The sequence below is a fragment of the Nipponia nippon genome, unplaced genomic scaffold (assembly GCF_047370975.1).
Source record: "Nipponia nippon isolate SJK-2023a ecotype South Korea unplaced genomic scaffold, ASM4737097v1 scaffold_35, whole genome shotgun sequence".
Lineage (NCBI taxonomy): Eukaryota > Metazoa > Chordata > Aves > Pelecaniformes > Threskiornithidae > Nipponia > Nipponia nippon.
Window position 1 is genome coordinate 3661047 of NW_028262353.1, and position 20329 is coordinate 3681375.

The 20329-nt window shown below is 65.4% G+C and overlaps 2 protein-coding genes across 2 annotated transcripts in view; one reads left to right on the plus strand and one right to left on the minus strand.

The window, feature by feature from the left end:
- PRICKLE3 (prickle planar cell polarity protein 3) overlaps positions 1 to 10607 on the minus strand; it is a 12360-nt gene extending 1753 nt beyond the window's left edge. Inside the window, exons 1-9 of the mRNA XM_087771864.1 lie at positions 10527 to 10607; positions 9309 to 9392; positions 9028 to 9211; positions 8011 to 8124; positions 7381 to 7518; positions 7093 to 7296; positions 4493 to 4679; positions 3425 to 3637; positions 161 to 236 (exon numbers count right to left, since the gene is read on the minus strand). Of these exons, the coding sequence (XP_087627990.1) occupies positions 161 to 236; positions 3425 to 3637; positions 4493 to 4679; positions 7093 to 7296; positions 7381 to 7518; positions 8011 to 8124; positions 9028 to 9211; positions 9309 to 9392; positions 10527 to 10570 (1244 nt within the window). The 5' untranslated portion in view covers positions 10571 to 10607. The remainder of the gene's footprint in view (positions 1 to 160; positions 237 to 3424; positions 3638 to 4492; positions 4680 to 7092; positions 7297 to 7380; positions 7519 to 8010; positions 8125 to 9027; positions 9212 to 9308; positions 9393 to 10526) is intronic.
- A 366-nt stretch (positions 10608 to 10973) lies between these two features.
- LOC148054042 (5-aminolevulinate synthase, erythroid-specific, mitochondrial-like) lies at positions 10974 to 19562 on the plus strand. The gene is made up of 11 exons (XM_087771243.1): positions 10974 to 11045; positions 12436 to 12521; positions 12611 to 12721; positions 12806 to 12874; positions 13513 to 13720; positions 14457 to 14641; positions 15676 to 15855; positions 16521 to 16685; positions 17529 to 17797; positions 17887 to 18049; positions 19113 to 19562. Exons 2-11 carry the CDS (start codon positions 12440 to 12442, stop codon positions 19265 to 19267), a joined length of 1587 nt encoding a protein of 528 aa, XP_087627369.1. The 5' UTR covers positions 10974 to 11045; positions 12436 to 12439; the 3' UTR covers positions 19268 to 19562.
- The last annotated feature ends 767 nt before the right edge of the window (positions 19563 to 20329 follow it).

Genomic DNA, 20329 nt, shown 5'->3' on the forward strand with positions numbered 1-20329 from the left:
TTGGACCCGCCCCCTCCGCGCCAAGCCCCGCCCAGCCGCCTATGGCCACACCCACACGCTCTGGTCACGCCCCTACAGCCCCTCAGCGGCCGCCACGCCCCCCCACGGCGTGACCTCGCCCTCCCCCCGCGGCGTGGCCACGCCCCCTCCCGGTCCTTACCGGGCTCCACGTGTTTCAGTAGCCCGCGCTTGGCCAGGCGGGACTGCAGGGCCACCGGCAGCGGCATCGCCTCGGCCTGCGGCGGGGGGGAGCAGTCGGTGGCGGCACCGGGAGCCCCGGGACCCCCCCGGTAGCCCCGGGACCGCCTCCGGTAGCCCCAGAACCCCCTCCGGTAGCCCCGGAGCCCGTCCGGTAGGCCCCCGGTAGCCCCAAAACCGCTGCCGGTAGCCCCGGCCCACCGCGCTCCGCTCCGCTCCTCTCCTCACCGCCGGTCACGTGAGCTACCGCGGCCAATCAGCGCGCAAGACGCCACGGCGCCCGCGCGGCCAATCAGCGCGCGGTCACGTGGCGGCGGGGGCGGGGACGAGGCCGCCCTGGAAGAATACGCGAGGGGGCCGTATGGACGGCGCCATCTTGGCGCTGGTCGCCGCCATCTTGGGGCGGGGGGGGCGCCTGCGGGTACCTGGGTGTTATTGTAGGGTCGCCGTTTATTGGAGGGGGGGGCTACGGGGGTTCCCCCCGGGACAGCAGCGTTTACGTAGGGTCTCCAGGGTCCTGGGGTGTTTACGTAGGGTCTCCAGACCCCGGTGCTTACGTAGGGTCTCCGGCCCCCAGTATTTACATAGGGTCTCCCACCCCCGCCCCGGTGTTTACATAGGGTCTCCAGACCCCAATGTTTACGTAGGGTCTCCAACCCCGGTGTTTACGTCGCCGTCGCCCCCCCCCCCCCCCCGCCCCGCTCCCCAGGGTCCCGCCTTCCTGCCTGTGAGGTCACGGGGGCTGTGATGTCATCAGTGGCGGGTGGGAGGTGCCGCCCCCTTTATTAAAGCCCCTCCCCCCCGCCGGGGTCAGAGGTCACAGTGCAGAGGTCAGAGGTCCCTGAGGGAGCGGACGGCAGCAGGGTCAAAGTGCAAAGGTCACCCCCAGGCCAGGGGTCACAGGGAGGTGAAAGGTCAGAGGTCAAAAGTGCTCAGCAGTGTGCAAAGGGCAAAGGTCAAGGCCCCAAGCGGAAGATGTGACCTCATGGCAGAGGTCAAAGGTCAAGGGTCACCCGGGGAGGTCAGAGGTCGCCTTGGAGTCGGGGAGGCCAGAGGTCACCAGTGGTGCCAGAGGGGTCAGAGGTCATCGCCACAAGTGAGCCGGGGTCAGAGGTCAGAGGTCACCAGCAGAGGTCGAAGGCCACAGCAGAGGTCAGGCAGAGTTCAGAGGTCACAGCAGAGGTCAGGCACAGGTCAAAGGCCACAGAAGAGGGCAGAGGTGACCAACAGAGGTCAAAGGTCAGTGGCAGAGGTCAGAGGCCACAGAGTAGGTCAGAGGTCACCGACAGAGGTCAGACAAAGGTCAAAGGCCACATAAGAGGTCAGAAGTCAGCGGCAGAGGTCAGACACAGGTCAAAGGCCACACAAGAGGTCAGAGGTCATCAACAGAGGCCAGGTAGAGGTCAAAGGCCACAGAATAGGTCAGAGGTCACCGGCAGAGGCCACCGGCAGAGGTCAGAGGTCACCAACAGAGGTCAGACAGAGGTCAAAGGCCACAGAAGAGGTCAGAGGTCACCGGTAGAGGTCACCGACAGAGGTCAGAGGTCACCAACAGAGGTCAGGCAGAGGTCAAAGGCCACAGAATAGGTCAGAGGTCACCAACAGAGGTCAGACAAAGGTGAAAGGCCACATAAGAGGTCAGAAGTCACCAGCAGAGGTCAGACACAGGTCAAAGACCACACAAGAGGTCAGAGGTCACCAACAGAGGCCAGGCAGAGGTCAAAGGCCACAGAAGAGGTCAGAGGTCACCGGCAGAGGTCACCGGCAGAGGTCAGAGGTCACTGGCAGAGGTCACCAGCAGGGTTCAGAGATCACCATCAGAGGTCAGGTAGAGGTCAAAGGCCACAGTGGAGGTCAGAGGTCAGCAGAGGTCATGCAGAGTTCAAAGACCACCGTGGAGGTCAGAGGTCACCAGCCAAGGTCAGGCAGAGGTCAAGCACAGGTTGAAGCCCCCCCGCCAGCCTCAGGCCGAGGTCGGAGGTCACCAGCGGGGGTCAGAGGTCACCAGCGGGGGGGTGGGGCTCAGGCCAGGAGGCAGCCGCGCTCGCGGGGGGGGGCGGCGGGGGAGGGGCGGGGGGAGGGGGGCGCCGGGGGGCGCAGCTGGGGGGAGGGGGATGGGCTCCCCCAGGAAGAGCCCGTCGTCGTCGGAGGAGGAGGAGGAGGAGGACGACGAAGGCCAGCGGGGGCGACCCCTCCCCCTCCTCCTCCTCCTCCTCCCCCCGCCCCCCCCCAAATCCTCGGCGGCCGCCGCCGGGGGGGGGCTGGGCTCCCCCTGGGTCCCCCTGGGTTGGGGAGGGGGGGAGGGGTCGCGGAAGGTGACGCGGGGAGGGGGGGAGGGGCGGCGGGGAGGGGGGAGGGGTGGCAGGGGAGGTGGGAGGGGGCGGGGGGGGCGGCCCCCAGTTCGGGCATGGAGTGACGGTGCGGCCCCCCCCGGCGGAAACGGGGCTCGGCGCCTGCGAGGGACGGGGGATGAGTGCTCCCAGTGCCTCCCAGTAACCCTCCAGTGCCCCCCCCAGTGCCTCCCAGTAACCCTCCAGTGCCCCCCCATGGCTCCCAGTGCCTCCCAGTAACCCTCCAGTGCCCCCCCAGTGCGCCCCCATGGCTCCCAGTACCTCCCAGTAACCCTCCAGTGCCCCCCCATGGCTCCCAGTACCTCTCAGTAACCCCCCAATACCCCCAGTGCCCCCCCCAATGCTCCCAGTACCTCCCAGTAACCCCACATCTCTCCCAGTGCCCCCCATCACTGCCCTCCATGGCTCCCAGTACCTCCCCCAATAACCCCAGTGCCACCAAGATCCCTCCCAGTGCCCCCCCCAGCCCCCAAAGCCCCTCCCAGCACCCCCCAGCTCCCTCCCAGTGCCCCCCCAGCTCCCTCCCAGTGCCCCACCAGTGCCCCTCCCAGCACCCCCCAGTGCCTCCCAGCTCCCTCCCAGTGTCCCCCACAACCCCCAAAGTTCCTCCCAGCACCCCCCAGTGCCTCCCAGCTCCCTCCCAGTGCCCCCTCCAGCCCCCAGAGCCCCTCCCAGCTCCCTCCCAGTGCCTCCCAGCTCCCTCCCAGTGCCCCCCCAGCCCCCAAAGCCCCTCCGAGCACCCCTCAGTGCCTCCCAGCTCCCTCCCAGTGCCCCCCAGCCCCCAGAGCCCCTCCCAGCACCCCCCCAGCACCTCCCAGCTCCCTCCCAGTGCCCCCCAAGACCCTCCCAGCCCCCCCCACCCCCCCCTTTCTTACCGGCCGGGGGCCCCCCCCCCCAGGAGCGGCGGGCCGGGGGGGCGCGGGGGGCGGGGGGGGGCGCCTGGGCGCAGCGGCGGGAGCAGAAGAGCTGCCCCCCCCGCGGGAGGAAGGGCAGCCCCAGCAGCGGGCGCCCGCAGGCGGCGCAGCAGAAGCAGCCGGGCCGCGCGTGCCAGTGCTGGCCCTCGTAGGCCATCTGCCCCTGCTCCAGGCCTGCGGGCGCGGGGCGCGGCTGGGCGGGCGCTCCCACCCCCGCGGACCCCCCCAAAGCCCCCTGGGGAGCCCCCTGGGACCCCCTGGATCCCCCTGGGACCCCCCAAAGCCCCCTGGGACCCCCTGGATCCCCCTGGGACCCCCCAAAGCCCCCTGGGGAGCCCCCTGGGACCCCCCGAAGTCCCCTGGAGACCCCTGAAGCCCCCTGGGACCCCCCCGGTGACCCCCTGGGACCCCCCGAATCCCCCTGGGGAGCCCCCAAAGACCCCTGAAGCCCCCTGGGGAGCCCCTGGTGACCCCCTGGGACCCCCTGGATCCCGCTGGGACCCCCTTGGGACCCCCTGGATCACCCTAAACCCCCCTGGAACCCCTTGAATCCCCCTGAGGAGCCCTTGGAGACCCCCCAAAGCCCCCTGGGACCCACCAAAGTCCCCTGGGGAACCCTTGGATCACCCCGAAGCCCCCTGGGGAGCCCCTGGAGCCCCCCTGGAGCCCCCACATTCCCCTGGGGAGCCCTTGGAGACCCCCTGGGACCCCCTGAAGCCCCCTGGGGAGCCCCTGGAGACCCCCTGGATCCCCCTGGGACCCCCTGAAGCCCCCTGGAACCCCCTGAAGCCCCCTGGCGAGCCCCCTGGGACCCCCTGGAGACCCCTGAAGCCCCCTAGGACCCCCCAGTGACCCCCTGGGACCCCCTGGAGACCCCTGGAACCCCCAAAGACCCCCAAAGCCCCCTGGGACCCCCCAAAAACCCCTGGGAAGCCCCCAAAGACCCCTGAAGCCCCCCGACACCCCCCAAAGCCCCCTGAGGAGCCCCTGGGGACCCCCGAATCCCCCTGGGGACCCCCCCAAACTCACCGATGGGGTCCCCGCAGGCGTCGCAGTAGTGGGCGTGGCGGGCCTGGTAGCAGGGGGGGCAATAGGGGCGGCCGTGGCGCAGGAGGTAGCGCCGCCCCCCCAGCGGCCCCTCGCACTCGAAGCAGCAGAAGTGCCGGAGGTGCCAGTGCCGCCCCTCCGCCTCCGTGCACCGCGCCGCGAAGATGATCTACGGGGGGGGGGGGGGGAACGTATGGGGGGGGGTCTCTATAGGGGTCGTAGCCTATGGGAGCTTTCTGCACCCCATAGCAGCGTTTCGACACCCTATAAGTGCGTTTTGACACCTTATAGGCTCGTTTCGACATCCCATACGAGCCTTCCGCACGTTATAGGAGCCTTCCGCACCCTATAGGAGCCTTCCGCACCCTATAGGAGCGTCTTGACACCCTATATAGGAGCACTCTGCAGCCTATAGGAGCATTCCAACCCCCTATGAGCGTGTTTTGACACCCTATAGGAGCCTTCCACACCCTATAGGAGCGTCCTGACACCCTATATAGGAGCACTCTGCAGCCTATAGGAGCGTTCTAACGCCCTATAAGATCATTTTGACGCCACATAGGAGCCTTCTGCAACCTATAGGAGCGTTCCGACCCCCTATAAGCGTGTTTTGACACCCTATAGGAGCCTTCCACACCCTATAGGAGTGTCTTGACACCCTATATAGGAGCACTCTGCAGCCTATAGGAGCGTTCTAACGCCCTATAAGATCATTTCAACACCCCATAGGAGCCTTCTGCAACCTATAGGAGCGTTCCGACCCCCTATAAGCGTGTTTTGACACCCTATAGGAGCCTTCCACACCCTATAGGAGTGTCTTGACACCCTATATAGGAGCACTCTGCAGCCTATAGGAGCGTTCTAACGCCCTATAAGATCATTTCAACACCCCATAGGAGCCTTCTGCAACCTATAGGAGCGTTCCGACCCCCTATAAGCGTGTTTTGACACCCTATAGGAGCCTTCCACACCCTATAGGAGCCTTCCACACCCTATAGGAGCGTCCTGACACCCTATATAGGAGCACTCTGCAGCCTATAGGAGCGTTCTAACGCCCTATAAGATCATTTTGACACCCCATAGGAGCCTTCTGCAACCTATAGGAGCATTCTGACCCCCTATAACCATGTTTTGACGCCCTATAGGAGCCTTCTGCACCCTATAAGAGCCTTTTGCAGCCTATAGGAGCCTTCCGCACCCTATAGGAGCCTTCCGCACCCTATATAGGAGCACTCTGCAGCCTATAGGAGCGTTCTAACGCCCTATAAGATCATTTCAACACCCCATAGGAGCCCTCTGCAACCTATAGCAGCATTCCGACACCCTATAAGTGTGTTTTGACGCCCTATAGGAGCCTTCTGCACCCTATAAGAGCCTTTTTCAGCCTATAAGCGTGTTTTGACACCCTATAGGCTCATTGTGATAGCCCATAGGAGCCTCATAGACCCTATAAGAGCCTTTTACACTCTATAGCAACATTTTGATATCCTATAAGAGCGTTTCGACACCCTACAGGAGCATTTTGTACCCTATATAGGAGCCTTCTGTACCCTACAGGAGCATTTTGACACACTATAGGCTCATTTTGACATCCCATAGGAGCCTTCTGCGCTCTATAAGACCCTTTTGACACCCTATATAAGGCTTCTGAACCCTATAGGAGTGTTTCAACACCCTATAACTGCATTTCACACCCTATATGAGCATTCCCCACTCTATAGGAGCTTTCTACTCTCCTGTATGGCCATTTCACGCCCTATAGGAGCCTTTCCTATAGGACCATTTCCCACCCCATAGGAACCTTTTGCCCCCTATAGGAGCCTTTTGCTCCCTGTAGAATCATTTCACACCCTATAAGAGCCTTTTGCACCCCATAAGACCATTTCCCACCCTAAAGGACCATTTCCCACCCTATAGAAGCCTTTTGGCCTCCTATAGAAGCCTTTTGCACCCCATAGGAGCCTTTTACCCCCCTACAGGAGCCTTTCCCACCCCATAGGAGCCTTTCCCACCCCATAGGAGCCTTTTGGTCCCCTATAGGAGCCTTTCCCACCCCATAGGAGCCTTTTAACCCCTATAAGAGCCTTTCCCACCCCATAGGAGCCTTTTGGTCCCCTATAGGAGCCTTTCCCACCCCATAGGAGCCTTTTACCCCCCTATAAGAGCCTTTCCCACCCCATAGGAGCCTTTTGGTCCCCTATAGGAGCCTTTCCCACCCCATAGGAGCCTTTTGGTCCCCTATAAGAGCCTTTCCCACCCCATAGGAGCCTTTTGGTCCCCTATAGGAGCCTTTCCCACCCCATAGGAGCCTTTTGGTCCCCTATAGGAGCCTTTCCCACCCCATAGGAGCCTTTTACCCCCCTATAAGAGCCTTTTAACTCCTATAAGAGCCTTTCCCACCCCATAGGAGCCTTTTGGTCCCCTATAGGAGCCTTTCCCACCCCATAGGAGCCTTTTACCCCCCTATAGGAGCCTTCCCCACCCCATAGGAGCCTTTTGGTCCCCTATAGGAGCCTTTCCCACCCCATAGGAGCCTTTTACCCCCCTATAGGAGCCTTCCCCACCCCATAGGCGCCCCGTACCTCATCGCACGCCTGGCACCGGGGCCGTCGCGTCTCGGCGTGATGCCTCCCGCAATAAATCCTCCCGTCTTGATAAAAATAAATCAGGTCGACCAGTAACTCCCCGCACTGGGAACACTGGAAACACTGGGGATGCCAACAAGCCCCGTGCCCGGCACGTCCGGCAAACACCGCCATCTCTCCGCCGGCGATTTGCCGACCGCACTGGCGAGGGAAAAAAATAAATCAGCGCTTTAAGGGACCCCCTGGGCCCCCCCCTATATTTTTGGGGTCCCCCCACCCCGGTACCTGCTGGCAGATGGCCCCGGTGATGGTGAGGGGGAAGGGGCGAGCGTTTCCCCTCCCCAAATTTTCACGTTTGCGTTGTTGGGCGAAAAGTTTTAATTCCCGGCGTTCCGATTCATCCAGGGCGTTGCAGTATTGAGGCTGGGGGAGGGAACGGGGGGGGGGGGGTCGTGAAGGGGGTGCAGCGCCCCAAAAACACCCCAAAATTGGCTCCCCTGGTAGCCCAGGGCGGCCCCGAGATCTCGGCCCCAAGTGGCTCAGAATGGCCCCAAAATGGCTCCGTGATGCCCCCCCCGAGACAGCCCCTGAACCCCCCAGCACCCCAATGGACCCCCAAACCCCCTGAACCCCCCGAAGCCCCCCAGCCCCCTGACACCCCCCAAGCCCCCCAAACCCCCTGAAGCCCCTCAGCCCCCTAAACCCAAGATCCCCAACCCCCCTGAACCCTCCGACACCCCCTGAAGCCCCCCAGCCCCCCCAAACCCCCTGAACCCACGACCCCCAAACCCCCTGGACCCCCCAGCCCCCCAAACTCCCTGAACCCACGACCCCCAAACCCCCTGGACCCCCCAGCCCCCCCAAACCCCCTGAACCCACGACCCCCAAACCCCCTGGACCCCCCCAGCCCCCCACCTCGCTGTCGTGGGGCGGGAGCTGGTGCAGGAGCTGCCGCACCCGGTACCGCTCCCCGGGGCTGTTGAGGTACGGCACCTTCTCCTCCGGCAGGCAGCTGAAGAACTGCGACACCTGGGGGGCGGGGCTTGCGTGGGTGGGGCTCATGGGGGGCGGGGCCTAATGGGGTGGGGCCTGGGAGGGGCAGGGCCTGGGGTGGGGCGGGGGCTGGGGGCAAAGCTTGGCTGGGGGGCAAGGAGATGAATGGGGAAGGGGTTGGGGTGGGCGGGGCTTGGAAAGGGGGTGGGCGGGGCTTGGAGGCAAGATGAGCCATAGGGAAGGCTTGGGTGGTGGGCGGGGCTTGGAGAGGTGGGCGGGGTGCAGTGGGCGGGGACTTTGCCTGACTGATAAGGCCATAAAGAGGCAGGGGCGGGGCCACATGGGGAGTGGGCGTGTCTTTGTGGGCAGGGGCGGGGCCAGGGGCAGGGTTGGGGGGGCCCTCATAAGTGGGGTATTTTGGGGGGTCCTGGGAGGGGAGGGGCAAATTTGGGGGGCTCAGGGCTGTAAATGGGGGGTCCCCATGAGCTGTGGGGTTTGGGGGGCCCCGGGGGACTCAGGGCTATAAATGGGGGGTCCCCATGAGCTGTGGGGTTTGGGGGGCCCCGGGGGGCTCAGGGCTATAAATGGGGGGTCCCCATGAGCTGTGGGGTTTGGGGGGCCCTGGGGGGACTCAGGGCTATAAATGGGGGTCCCCATGAGCTGTGGGGTTTGGGGGGCCCCGGGGGGCTCAGGGCTGTAAATGGGGGGTCCCCATGAGCTGTGGGGTTTGGGGGGGGCCCTGGGGGGGCTCAGGGCTGTAAATGGGGGGGTCCCCAGGAGTTATGGGGTTTTGGGGGGGCCCTGGGGGGCTCAGGGCTGTAAATGGGGGGGTCCCCAGGAGTTATGGGGTTTTGGGGGGGCCCCGGGGGGGCTCAGGGCTATAAATGGGGGGGTCCCCAGGAGTTACGGGGTTTTGGGGGGGCCCCGGGGGGGCGTTACCTGCTCAGGCTTGAGCCCGGGGGGGGCCCAGGCGTATTCCTCGGGAGCGCACCCCGAGTCGTCGTCGGAAACGGGGTGCGGGTGAAAATCGGAAACCAGGCGCCCCATCAAACGCTCCAAATCCAGGGGGACCCCCCCGGCCGCGTGCTCCCCCCGCGGGCACTTGCAGTGTTGGCAAATCTTCCTGGAAGGGGGGAGGGGGGGGGAAACACCAAAATGAAGGGGGGGACACCCCAAAATCCAACCAGCCCCCCCTTTTTTTTCCCCTTCCCCCCCCTCACCTCCATCCGTGGACGAGGAAGCCGGGACATTGATCCCCGCAGGCCTGACATGGCTGCCCCCGGTCGGGGTCCTCCGTTTCGGGGGGCTGTTGGGGGGGACGACACACATATATAAAGAGGGGGGCACCCCAAAAATCCCATAATGGGGGTGCTTGGGTGCCCTGGGGGGCAGGGAGCAGCCCCCCAAAAGTTGGGGGACCCCCCAAATGGGGGGGGGGGGGAGCAGTGGGGGCGCTGGGGGGTGTGGTGATTTCGGACCCCCGCCTTTATGGGGGTTTTGGGGGGAAAAAGGGGGAGAACGGGTCGGGGTGTCCCCGGGGTGGGGGGGGGGGGGGGAGCGCCGCCTGCCGCCAGGGATTGTGGGAGGTGAGAGCAAGGGATTGTGGGAGCTGCCCCCATGGCGGGGAGGGGGGGGACGCCAGGGAGATCCCGCCTGCCCCACAGATTTCCCACCCCCCATGGTTGCCTTCTGCCCCATAGGCACCCCCATAGCCCCCTATAGCCCCCCATGGCTCCCTTACAGCCCCTTCCTGCCCCATAGCCCCCCCCGTAGCCCCCACCTGCCCCTATAGCCCCCCCATGGCCCCCTCCTGCCCCATAGCCCCCCTCACAGCTCCCACCTGCCCCTGTAGCCCCTTATAGCCCCCCTATAGCCCCCTCCTGCCCCATATCCTCCCCCCACAGCCCCCACCTGCCCCTATAGCTCCCCTATAGCTCCCCTATAGCCCCCGATAGCCCCCTCCTGCCCCTCAGCCCCCCCATAGTCCCCACCTGCCCCTATAGCTCCCCCATGACCCCCTCCTGCCCCATAGCCCCCCTCACAGCCCCCACCTGCCCCTATAGCACCTTATAGCCCCCCTATAGCACCTTATAGCCCCCCTATAGCCCCCTCCTGCCCCACAGACCCCCCTCACAGCCCCTCCTGCCCCTCACCCCCCATAGCCCCCACCTGCCCCTATAGCCCCCCTATAGCCCCCTCCTGCCCCTCAGCCCTCCCTCACAGCTCCCACCTGCCCCATAGCCCCCCCTCAGAGCCCCTCCTGCCCCATATCCTCCCCCCATAGCCCCCACCTGCCCCTATAGCCCCCTATAGCTCCCCTCTAGCCCCCTCCTGCCGCAGAGCCCCCTCAGGGCCCCTCCTGCCCCACAGCCCCCCCAACCCCCGGCCCCCCGACCCCTCACCCCCCTCGGGCCCCCCAACCCCCCCGCGGGCCCCACGGGGATCGCGCCGATCGCCGACGCCGGGATCCGCGGGCGAACATGGCCCCGCCGCTACCGCCCGCCGCCGGGCCACGCCCCCTTCTGGACACGCCCCCTTACGGCCGCCACGCCCCCCCTCCGCAAAGCCACGCCCCCGACTCCCCGCCCACACCCCCTCCGAGTCACCGCCCCCTCGGCTAACCCCGCCCCTAAGGCTGTCACTCAAGCGTCCGCCCCGCCCACAGCCCCGTTGGCCGCGCCCATCCGCTGAGCTCCGCCCCTCCTTAAAGGGCCGGGGGGGGGCTCTGGACTTTGGAGGGGTCTCTGAGGACTGGGGGGGGCGGCTCAGGGGATTGGGGGGGTGGGACACCCCAACACTGAGCCCCTCCCCCCGGGGAGGCTGCGGTGGGCGGAGCCTCTGGGTGTGGTGCCCCGCCCCACCCGCCCCGCCCCCAGGGCCTTATCAAGGTTTAGGGGGGGAGGCCCAGTTTGGGGGAGCCCCAGTGCTGGTTGTTCGTCCTCAGTGCAGGTCAACAGGTCTGTGGGGCTGGGGGGGCTTTGGGGGGGCCGGGGACCCCCAAATGGGTCGGGGGGGTTGGGATCTATAGGGTCCAGATGCCTGGGTCCCTTATAGGGGGGATTTTGGGGGGCTGGAGACCCCCAAATGGGTTGGAGATGTATAGTATCTAGGGGTTCCAGACGCCTGGGTCCCCTATGGGGCAATTTTGGGGGAGCTGGGGACCCCCAAATGGGTCAGAGGGTTGGGATCTATAGGGTTCAGATGCCTGGGTCCCCTATAGAGGCGATTTATGGGGGGCTGGGGACCCCCAAATGGGTCGGGGGTGTTGGGATCTATAGGGTCCTGGACCCCTGGGTCCCCTATGGGGGGATTTTGGGGGGCTGGGGACACTCAAAGGGGTCAGAGGGGTGGGATCTATAGGGCTCAGATGCCTGGGTCCCCTATGGGGCAATTTTGGGGGAGCTGATGACCCCCAAATGGGTCGGGGGGGTTGGGATCTATAGGGTCCAGATGCCTGGGTCCCCTATGGGGGAGATTTGGGGGGGCTGGAAACCCCGAATGGGTTGGGGGTGTATAGGATTTATGGGTCCAGGATGCCTGGGTCCCCTATGCAGGGGTTTTGGGGGGCTGGGGACCCCCAAATGGGTCGGGGGGACGTCTATAGGGTCCTGGACCCCTGGGTCCCCTGTGGGGCAATTTTGGGGGAGCTGGGGACCCCCAAATGGGTCAGAGGGGTGGGACCTATAGGGCCTGGATGCCTGGGTCCCCTATAGAGGCGATTTTGGGGGGCTGGGAACCCCGAATGGGATGGGGGTGTATAGGATCTATGGGTCCTGGATGCCTGGGTCCCCTATAGGGGGGATTTTGGGGGAGCTGGGGACCCCCAAATGGGTCAGAGGGGTGGGACCTATAGGGCCTGGATGCCTGGGTCCCCTATAGGGGGGATTTTGGGGGGCTGGGAACCCCGAATGGGTTGGGGGTGTATAGGATCTATGGGTCCTGGATGCCTGGGTCCCCTATAGGGGGGATTTTGGGGGGCTGGGGCCCCCAAATGCGTCAGAGGGGTGGGACCTATAGGGCCCAGACGCCTGGGTCCCCACCTCGCGGGGTCACGGGGTCTGGGCCGGCGCCGGGTGTTGGGACCCGATAAGGCCCAGGGTGGGGCTGGGGGGGGCCACACCCATCCCCCCCCCACCCCCCCCAAAAACGGGACCCAGGCGTTCGGGTGCCCCACCCAACCCCCCCAAAAAGGGGACCCAGGGGTCCTGGCACCCCCCAACCCCCCCAAAAGGGGGCCCAGGGGTCCTGGCACCCCCCAACCCCCCCAAAAAGGGGTGTCCAGCTGATGGGGGGAGGCAGTTGGGGGGGGGCTGGGCGCCCCCAAACCTCCTGGTTCCCCCCCCACAGCACCATGGCCGCCCTCCTCCGCTGCCCCGTCTTGGCTCGTCACCCCTGGCTGGCCCGAGCCCTGGCCACCGCCCGACCCCATCCAGGTACTTTTGGGGACCCCCCCCCAATAAAAAAAGGGGGGGTGGGGGGGTGACCCAGGCTCCTGGGTCCCCTAAACCCCCCCCCTTTGCAGGTGACCCCCCGATGGGGCCCCATTGCCCCTTCATGGAGCTGGGGGGGGGCCCCCCTTTCGTCCAACGCGCCGCCCCCGAAATGCAAGAGGACGTCGCCCCCCCCGAACCAGGTAAAGGGATTTTGGGGGGACCCCCCCCTCCCCCAATCCCCCCACTCTGGGGGTACCCGGGTGACCTTTGACCCCTCCTTGCAGCCCCCCTGGATTGGCTGGATGAGACCCCCGAGGAGCCCCCCGAGCGCCGGCTGGACGATAACCTGCCCGGTAACGGGGGGTATAGGGGCCGTATAGGGGGGCTGGGGGGGATATAGGGGGGTATAGGGGCCGTATGGGGGGCTGCGGGGGCTCTAGGGGGCGTATAGGGGGATATAGGGGCCGTATAGGGTCAGTATGGGGGGGTAAGAGAGGCTGGAGGGGGTATAGGGTGAGTTTGGGGGTGCTGGGGGGTATGGGGGGTATAGGCACCATAGAGGGGGAAGGAAGGGCTGGGGGGCTCTAGGGGGGATATAGGGGGGTATGGGGTCAGTATAGGGTCAATATGGGGGGGTAAGAGGGGCTGGAGGGCGTATAGGGTGAGTTTGGGGGTGCTGGGGGGCTATAGGGGGATATAGGGGATGTATAGGGGGGCGGGAAGATCTGGGGGCTCTGGGAGTGAATATGGGGGGGGCACAAGGCTATAGGGTGCCTATAGGGGTGCAGAAAGATTTGGGGGTGCCCTGAGCTGCGTAGGGGGTCCTGGGGCCCCCCGGGGCAGATTTGGGGTGCCTATAGGTCCCATAGGCCGCAGCGGCTGGGTTTTGGGGTGCTTGGGGGGGGTCAGGGTGCTCGGGGGGGGTTCGGGGTGCGCTGGGGGGTTTTGGGGTGCCCCACCATGACTGGGGTCCCCCCCTTTGCTCGCGCAGAGGACGCCTTCCCCTACGAGGCGGTTTTTGGGGGGCGGCTGGCGGGGTTACGCCGCACCCACACTTACCGGGTGTTCACGGCCGTGGGGCGCCGAGCGGACGCCCCCCCGTTGGGAATTTCGGGGTCCCCCCCCCGGCCCCTCCAACTCTGGTGCTCCAACGACTACCTGGGGATGAGCCGGCACCCCGAAGTCCTCCGAGCCGCCAGGTCTGCACCCCCAAATCCCCCCGGGACCCCAAGAACCCCCCGGGCCCCCCCAAACCCCGAATACCCCCCGGGACCCCAATATCCCCCAGGGCCCCCCCAAACCCCAAATACCCCCCCCGGAACCCCCAATAACCCCCCTGGGGACCCCAAATTCCCCCTGGGGACCCCAAATACCCTCCCTGGACCCCAATTGCCCCCCCAGACCCCAAATTTCCCCCCCCGGGACCCCAAATACCTCCCTGGGACCCCCAAATACCTTCCCTGGACCCCAGATTTCCCCCTGGGACCCCCAAATACCCCCTGGGACCCCCAAATATTCCCCTGGGAACCCTGAAGACCCCCAGATATCCCCCTGGGACCCCCAAATATCCCCCTGAGACCCCCAGATATCCCCCTGGGACCCCCAAATTCTCCCCATGGGCCCCAAATTCCCTTCAGATACCCCCCTGAACCCCCAAATACCCTGCTGGGACCCCCAAGAACACCTCTGTGACCTCAGATAACCCCCTGGGACCCCCCAAAACACCTCTGTGACCTCAAATACCCCCCTGGGACCCTAAATACCCCCCTGAGACCCCCAAATACCCCTTGGGACCCCCAAATACCCCTCTGGTGACCCAAATCCCTCCCAAATCCCCCCCAACCCCTCCAGGGAATCCCACAGCCCCCCCCAGTCCCTCCCAGTGCCCCCCAGTACCCCCCAAGACCCCCTCCCAACACCGTCGGGTTCCCGCAGGGCGGCGTTGGTGGCCCACGGTTTGGGGTCCGGGGGTACCCGCAATATTGGGGGGACGTCGCCGCTGCACGGGGCGCTGGAGCGGGCGCTGGCCCGGTTGCACCAGCAGCCCCGCGCCGCCCTCTTCTCCTCCTGCTTCGCCGCCAACGACACCGCCCTGGACACCCTGGCGCGGATCCTACCGGGTACGTGGCACCCCAAAAAACCCTCTTGGGAGCCCAAAAAACTCATGGGACCCCCCAAAAAAACTTCTTGGGAGCCCCCAAAACCTCATAAGACCCAAAAAAACCCCAATGGGAACCCCAAAAAACCTCTTGAGACCTCAAAAAACCTCTTGGGAGCCCCAAAAAAACCCTTGAGACCCAAAAAAAACCTCTTGGGAGCCCCAAAAAACCTCTTGAGACCTCAAAAAACCTCTTGAGATCTCAAAAAAAACTCCAGGAACCCCCAAAAAAACTCATGGGAAGGCAAAAAAACTTAATGGGAGCTCCCCCAAAACTCATGGGACCCCCAAAAACCTCTTGGGATCTCAACAAATCTCATGGGAACCCCAAAAAACCTCTTGGGAGCCCCCCAAACCTCTTGAGGTTCTCCAAAACCTCCTGTTTTCCCCCAAACCCTCCTGAGACACCCCCCCCAAAACCTCTTGGGTTCCTCAAAACCTCCTGAGATCCCCCCCAAAACCTCCTGGGAGCCCCCAAAAACCTCCTTTATTCCTCCAAACCTTCTGGATTCCCCCAAAACCTCATGAGACCCCCCTCAAACCTCTTGGGGTTCCTCAAAACCTCCTGAGATACCCCCAAAACCTCATGAGACTCCTCCAAACCTCTTGGAGTTCTCAAAACCTCCTGAGACCCCCCAAAAAACCTCCTGAGACCCCTCAAAACCTCGTGGGAGCCCCCCAAACCTCTTGATGTTCCTCAAAACCTCCTGAGACGCCCCCAAAACCTCTCGAGGTTCTCCAAAACATCCTGGATTCCCCCAAACCCTCCCGAGACCCCCCCAAAAATCCTCTTGAGGTTCCTCAAAACCTCCTGAGATCCCTCAAAACCTCCTGGGACACCCCAAAATCTCCTGAGACCTCCTAGTCCACTCTTTGTGAGGTCCTCCAGAGGGTTGGAAGATGCTCAAGAACCTTGGGGGGCTCTTGGATGGGGTGGGGGTGCACCCCAGATGCCGGGGTCCCCCACCCAGACGCTTGGGTCCCCCCCACCCATAGGTTGCGAGGTGTTTTCGGACGAGGGGAACCACGCCTCGATGATCCAGGGCATCCGCCGCAGCGGGGTCCCCAAACACATCTTCCGTCACAACGACCCCCAACACCTGGATCAACTTTTGAGGCGCAGCCGCCCCGGGATCCCCAAAATCGTCGCCTTCGAGTCCGTTCATTCCATGGATGGTCAGTGGGGCACCCCCAAAACCAACCGGTACCCCCAAAACCTCCTGAGATCCCCCCCAAACCTCTTGAGGTTCTCCAAAACCTCCTGAGACCCCCCCCAAAACTTCTCGGTTCCCCCAAAATGTCCTGAGAGCCCCCAAAACCTTCTGAGACCCCAAAAAAACTCCTGAGACCTCCCAAGACCTCATGGGTTCCCCCAAAGCCTCCTAGGACCCCAAAAACCCTCCTGAGACCTCCCAAAGCCTCTTGGGGTTCTTCAAAACCTCCTGAGACCCTCCCAAGACCTCATGGGTTCCCCCAAACCCTCCCGAGGCCCCCCAAAAAACCTCTTGAGGTTCCTCAAAACCTCCTGAGATCCCTCAAAACCTCCTGGGACACCCCAAAATCTCCTGAGACCCCCCCCAAAAACCTCTTGAGGTTCCTCAAAACCTCCTGAGATGCCCCCCTTCCTGAGACCCCCCCCCCCCAAACCTCCTCGGTTCCCCCAAAACCTCTTGAGGGTCTTCAAAAGCTCCTGAGATGCCGCCCCAAACCTCCTGGGGGTCTCCAAAGCCTCCTGAGACCCCCCCATACCCCCCCCTATCCCCTCATATCCCCCCAAATCCCCCCAGATATGGGGCTACATCCCCCGTACCCCACTTTTTGGGATGTTCCCCCCCCCCCAGGCTCCATCGCCCCCCTGGAAGAGCTGTGTGACGTGGCCCACTCCCACGGGGCGCTGACCTTCGTGGACGAGGTCCACGCCGTGGGGCTCTACGGGGCGCGGGGGGCCGGCATCGCCGAGCGAGACGGGGTGATGCACAAGGTCGACGTCGTCTCCGGCACCCTGGGTGAGCCCCCCAAAATTTAAGGGGGGGTTAAGCCCCCCCTATAGGGGTGGGAAAGACTCTTTGGGGGGAGGGGAGAAGGGGGGGTTGGGGTGCCTGCACCCCCTAAGTCCCCACTGGAGGGGGATTTGGGGTGTATGGGGGAGATTTGGGGGGTGGGGGGGGTTAGGGGGGGTCTATAGGGGTCCAGGGGGGTCTGTGGGGGTGCAGGGGGGACTGTGGGGGTGCAGGGGGGCGGGGGGGGTGCAGGGGGGTCTATAGGGGTCCAGGGGGGTCTATAGGGGTGCAGGGGGGTCTGTGGAGGTGCAGGGGGGACTGTGGGGGTGCAGGGGGGTCTATAGGGGTCCAGGGGGGTCTGTGGGGGTGCAGGGGGGACTGTGGGGGTGCAGGGGGGCAGGGTTCAGGGGGGTCTACAGGGTTGCAGGAGGGTCTGTAGGGGTGCAGGGGGGTCTATGGGGGTGCACGGGGGTCTACAGGGGTCCTTGGAGGTGCAGGGGGTACGGGGGGGCTATGGAGGTGCGTCTGGGGGTACAGGGGGGTCTATGGGGATGTGAGGGGGGTCTATAGGGGCGCAGGGGGGTCTATAGGGGCCCAGGGGGTTCTGTAGAGGTGCAGGGGGGTCTATGGGGATGCAGGAGAGTGTATGGGGGTGCAGAGGGGTCTGTAGGGGTGCAGGGGGGTCTATGGGGGTGCGAGGGGGTCCGTAAGGATCTATGGGGGTGCAGGGGGGTCCATGGGGGTGCAGGACAGTCTATGGGGGTGCAGGGGGGTCTATGGGGGTCCGGGGGGGTTCTGAGGGTCCAAGAGGGTTTTGGGGCTCCCTGACCCCCCCATTTCCCCCCCCAGGAAAGGCGGTGGGCGCGGTGGGGGGCTACATCGCCGGCAGCGCGGCTTTGGTGGACGCCGTCCGCTCGCTGGGCGCGGGTTTCATCTTCACCACGGCGCTGCCGCCGGCGGTGGCGGCGGGGGCCCTGGCGTCGCTCCGGATTTTGGGGGGTCCCGAAGGTGGGGTGCTCCGCCGGACCCACCAACGTCACGCCAAACACCTCCGCTTGTTGTTGAGGGACCGAGGGTTGCCCGTCCTGCCGTGTCCCAGCCACATCGTCCCCGTGCGGGTAAACTGGGGGGGACGGAAAAAGACTGGGGGGGCTCGGGTGGATTTTGGGGTGCGTAACGGTGTGGGGGTGTTTTTTTTGGGGTGCAGGTGGGGGACGCGGAGGCCAACACGCGGCTGAGCCGGCTGTTGTTGGAGGAGCACGGGTTGTACATCCAGGCCATCAACCATCCCACCGTCCCCCGCGGGCAGGAGGTGCTGAGGCTGGCGCCCACCCCCCATCACAGCCCCGCCATGATGGAGAACTTGGCTGGTGGGTGTTGGGGGGGACGGGGGGGGACAGGGGGACATTGGGGGCGCAGGGGGGTGATGGGGACATGGGGGGGTTGAGGGGGACGTGGGGGACATGGGGCCATGGGGGGGACAGGGGGGACATGGGGACATGGGGGACATGGGGACATGGGGGTGATGGGGACATGGGGGGGACATGGGGGGGACATGGGGGTGATGGGGACATGGGGGACAGGGGGGTGATGGGGACATTAGGGGGACATGGGGACATGGGGGGATGGGGACAGGGGGGACATGGGGACATGGGGGACATTGGGACATGGGGGTGATGGGGACATGGGGGGGACAGGGGGGTGATGGGGACATTGGGGGGACATGGGGTGATGGGGACATGGGGGACATGGGGGGGACAGGGGGGTGATGGGGACATGGGGGGTTGAGGGGGACGTGGGGACATGGGGACACGGGGGACATGGGGGGGACAGGGGGGACATGGGGGACATGGGGACATGGGGGTGATGGGGACATAGGGGGGACATGGGGGGGACAGGGGGGTGATGGGGACATTGGGGGGACATGGGGTGATGGGGACATGGGGGACATGGGGGGGACAGGGGGGTGATGGGGACATGGGGGGTTGAGGGGGACGTGGGGACATGGGGACACGGGGGACATGGGGGGGACAGGGGGGACATGGGGGACATGGGGACATGGGGGTGATGGGGACATAGGGGGGACATGGGGGGGACAGGGGGGTGATGGGGACATGGAGGGGACGGGGGGGACATGGGGGTGATGGGGACATGGAGGGGACAGGGGGGACATGGGGGGGACAGGGGGGTGATGGGGACATGGGGGGGTTAAGGGGGACATGGGGGTGATGCGGGACATGGGGACGTGGAAATGGGGGGACACGGAGGACATGGGGACATGGTGGGGTTGGGGCCATGGGGACAGAGGGACATGGGGGGGACATGGGGGTGATGGGGACATGGGGACACGGGGATGGGGGCACGCGGGGGGATGGGGACGTGGGGGGGACGCGGGGGGTCCGTGCGCCCCCCCGACCCCCTGCTCCCCCCCAGACCGCCTGTCGCAGTGTTGGGGGGCCCTGGGGCTCCCCCGCGAAGCCCCCCCGGGCCCCTCCTGCTCCTCCTGCCACCGGCCCCTCCACTTCGCCCTGATGAGCGACTGGGAACGGCAGCACTTCCAGGCCGGGGGGGTCCCTGTCCGGGCCTGAGACCCCCCCAAAACACAGGGACCCCGCAAAATCCCCCCCGGCCGCCTGCGACCCCCCCCCCGAACGCCTGGGTCCCCTCCCGGCCGCCTGCGTCCCCTCCCAGTCCTCCCAGTTTGAGGCAATAAACCATTATGGGCCTGATTCTGCGGCCGCCTCTCTGTTGGGGGGGTCCCCCAAATCTCCCCCTCCCCAAAATGTCCCCCCCCTCCTCACCCAGACGCCTGGGTCCCCTCCCAGACGTCTGGGTTCCCTCCCAGTCCTCCCAGTTTGAGGCAATAAACCATTACGGGCCTGATTCTGTGTCCGCCTCTCTGTTGGGGGGGTCCCTGGGGGGGGTCCCCCAAATCTCCCCCTCCCCAAAATGTCCCGTCCCCCCTCACCCGGACGCCGGGGTCCCCCCCACCCCGAACGCCTGGGTCCCCTCCCGGCCACCTGCGTCCCCTCCCAGTCCTCCCAGTTCCAGGCGATAAACCATTATGGGCCTGATTCTGCGGCCACCTCGCTCCGGGGGGGGTCCCTGGGGGGTCCCCCCCCCCAGTCTGGGTGCCCTGGGGCGGTGGGGGTGGGGAGGCCCCCGGCCGCCTGGGTCCTTTCCCTCCCTTATCAAGATTTTTGGGGAATGAGGAAGGAATTTATGCCCCCCCCTCCCCCGCCGCCATGTGGGAGGGAAAGTCCCCCCCTCCCAGTCTGCCCAGTACACCGTGACCTCTCCCAGTGCCTCCAGCAACCGGCTTACTGGTGCGAAGGGGACCCAGGCATCTGGGGAGCCCCCCCCCCCACCTAAGGGACCCCCCAACCACGCATGGAGGTAGGAGGGGGACCCAGGCGCCCGGGGAGGGGTCCCCCCTTGCACCCCCCTAACCCCCCTCTCTCCCCACAGACCCCCCCACCCCCACCCCCTCGGGGACCCCCTGGCCCCCCCGCGACGACGCGCTGGCGGCGGCCGAAGTCGGGGTGCTGGCTGTCGTCCTGACCTTGGCCTTGGGGGGTAACGTCCTGGTCCTCCTGGCCTTGAACCAGAGAAGGGGGGCGGCGGGGGGGGGGGCCCCCCAACGCCCAGCC

Excerpts from the sequence above, each read along its gene's own strand:
- LOC148054042 (XM_087771243.1), top strand. The coding sequence starts at position 12,440 with ATGGCCGCCCTCCTCCGCTGCCCCGTCTTGGCTCGTCACCCCTGGCTG. Across the intron at positions 13,721-14,456 it reads GAAGTCCTCCGAGCCGCCAG|GGCGGCGTTGGTGGCCCACG; the intron begins GTCTGCACCCCC and ends GGGTTCCCGCAG. Across the intron at positions 17,798-17,886 it reads GCCACATCGTCCCCGTGCGG|GTGGGGGACGCGGAGGCCAA; the intron begins GTAAACTGGGGG and ends TTTGGGGTGCAG.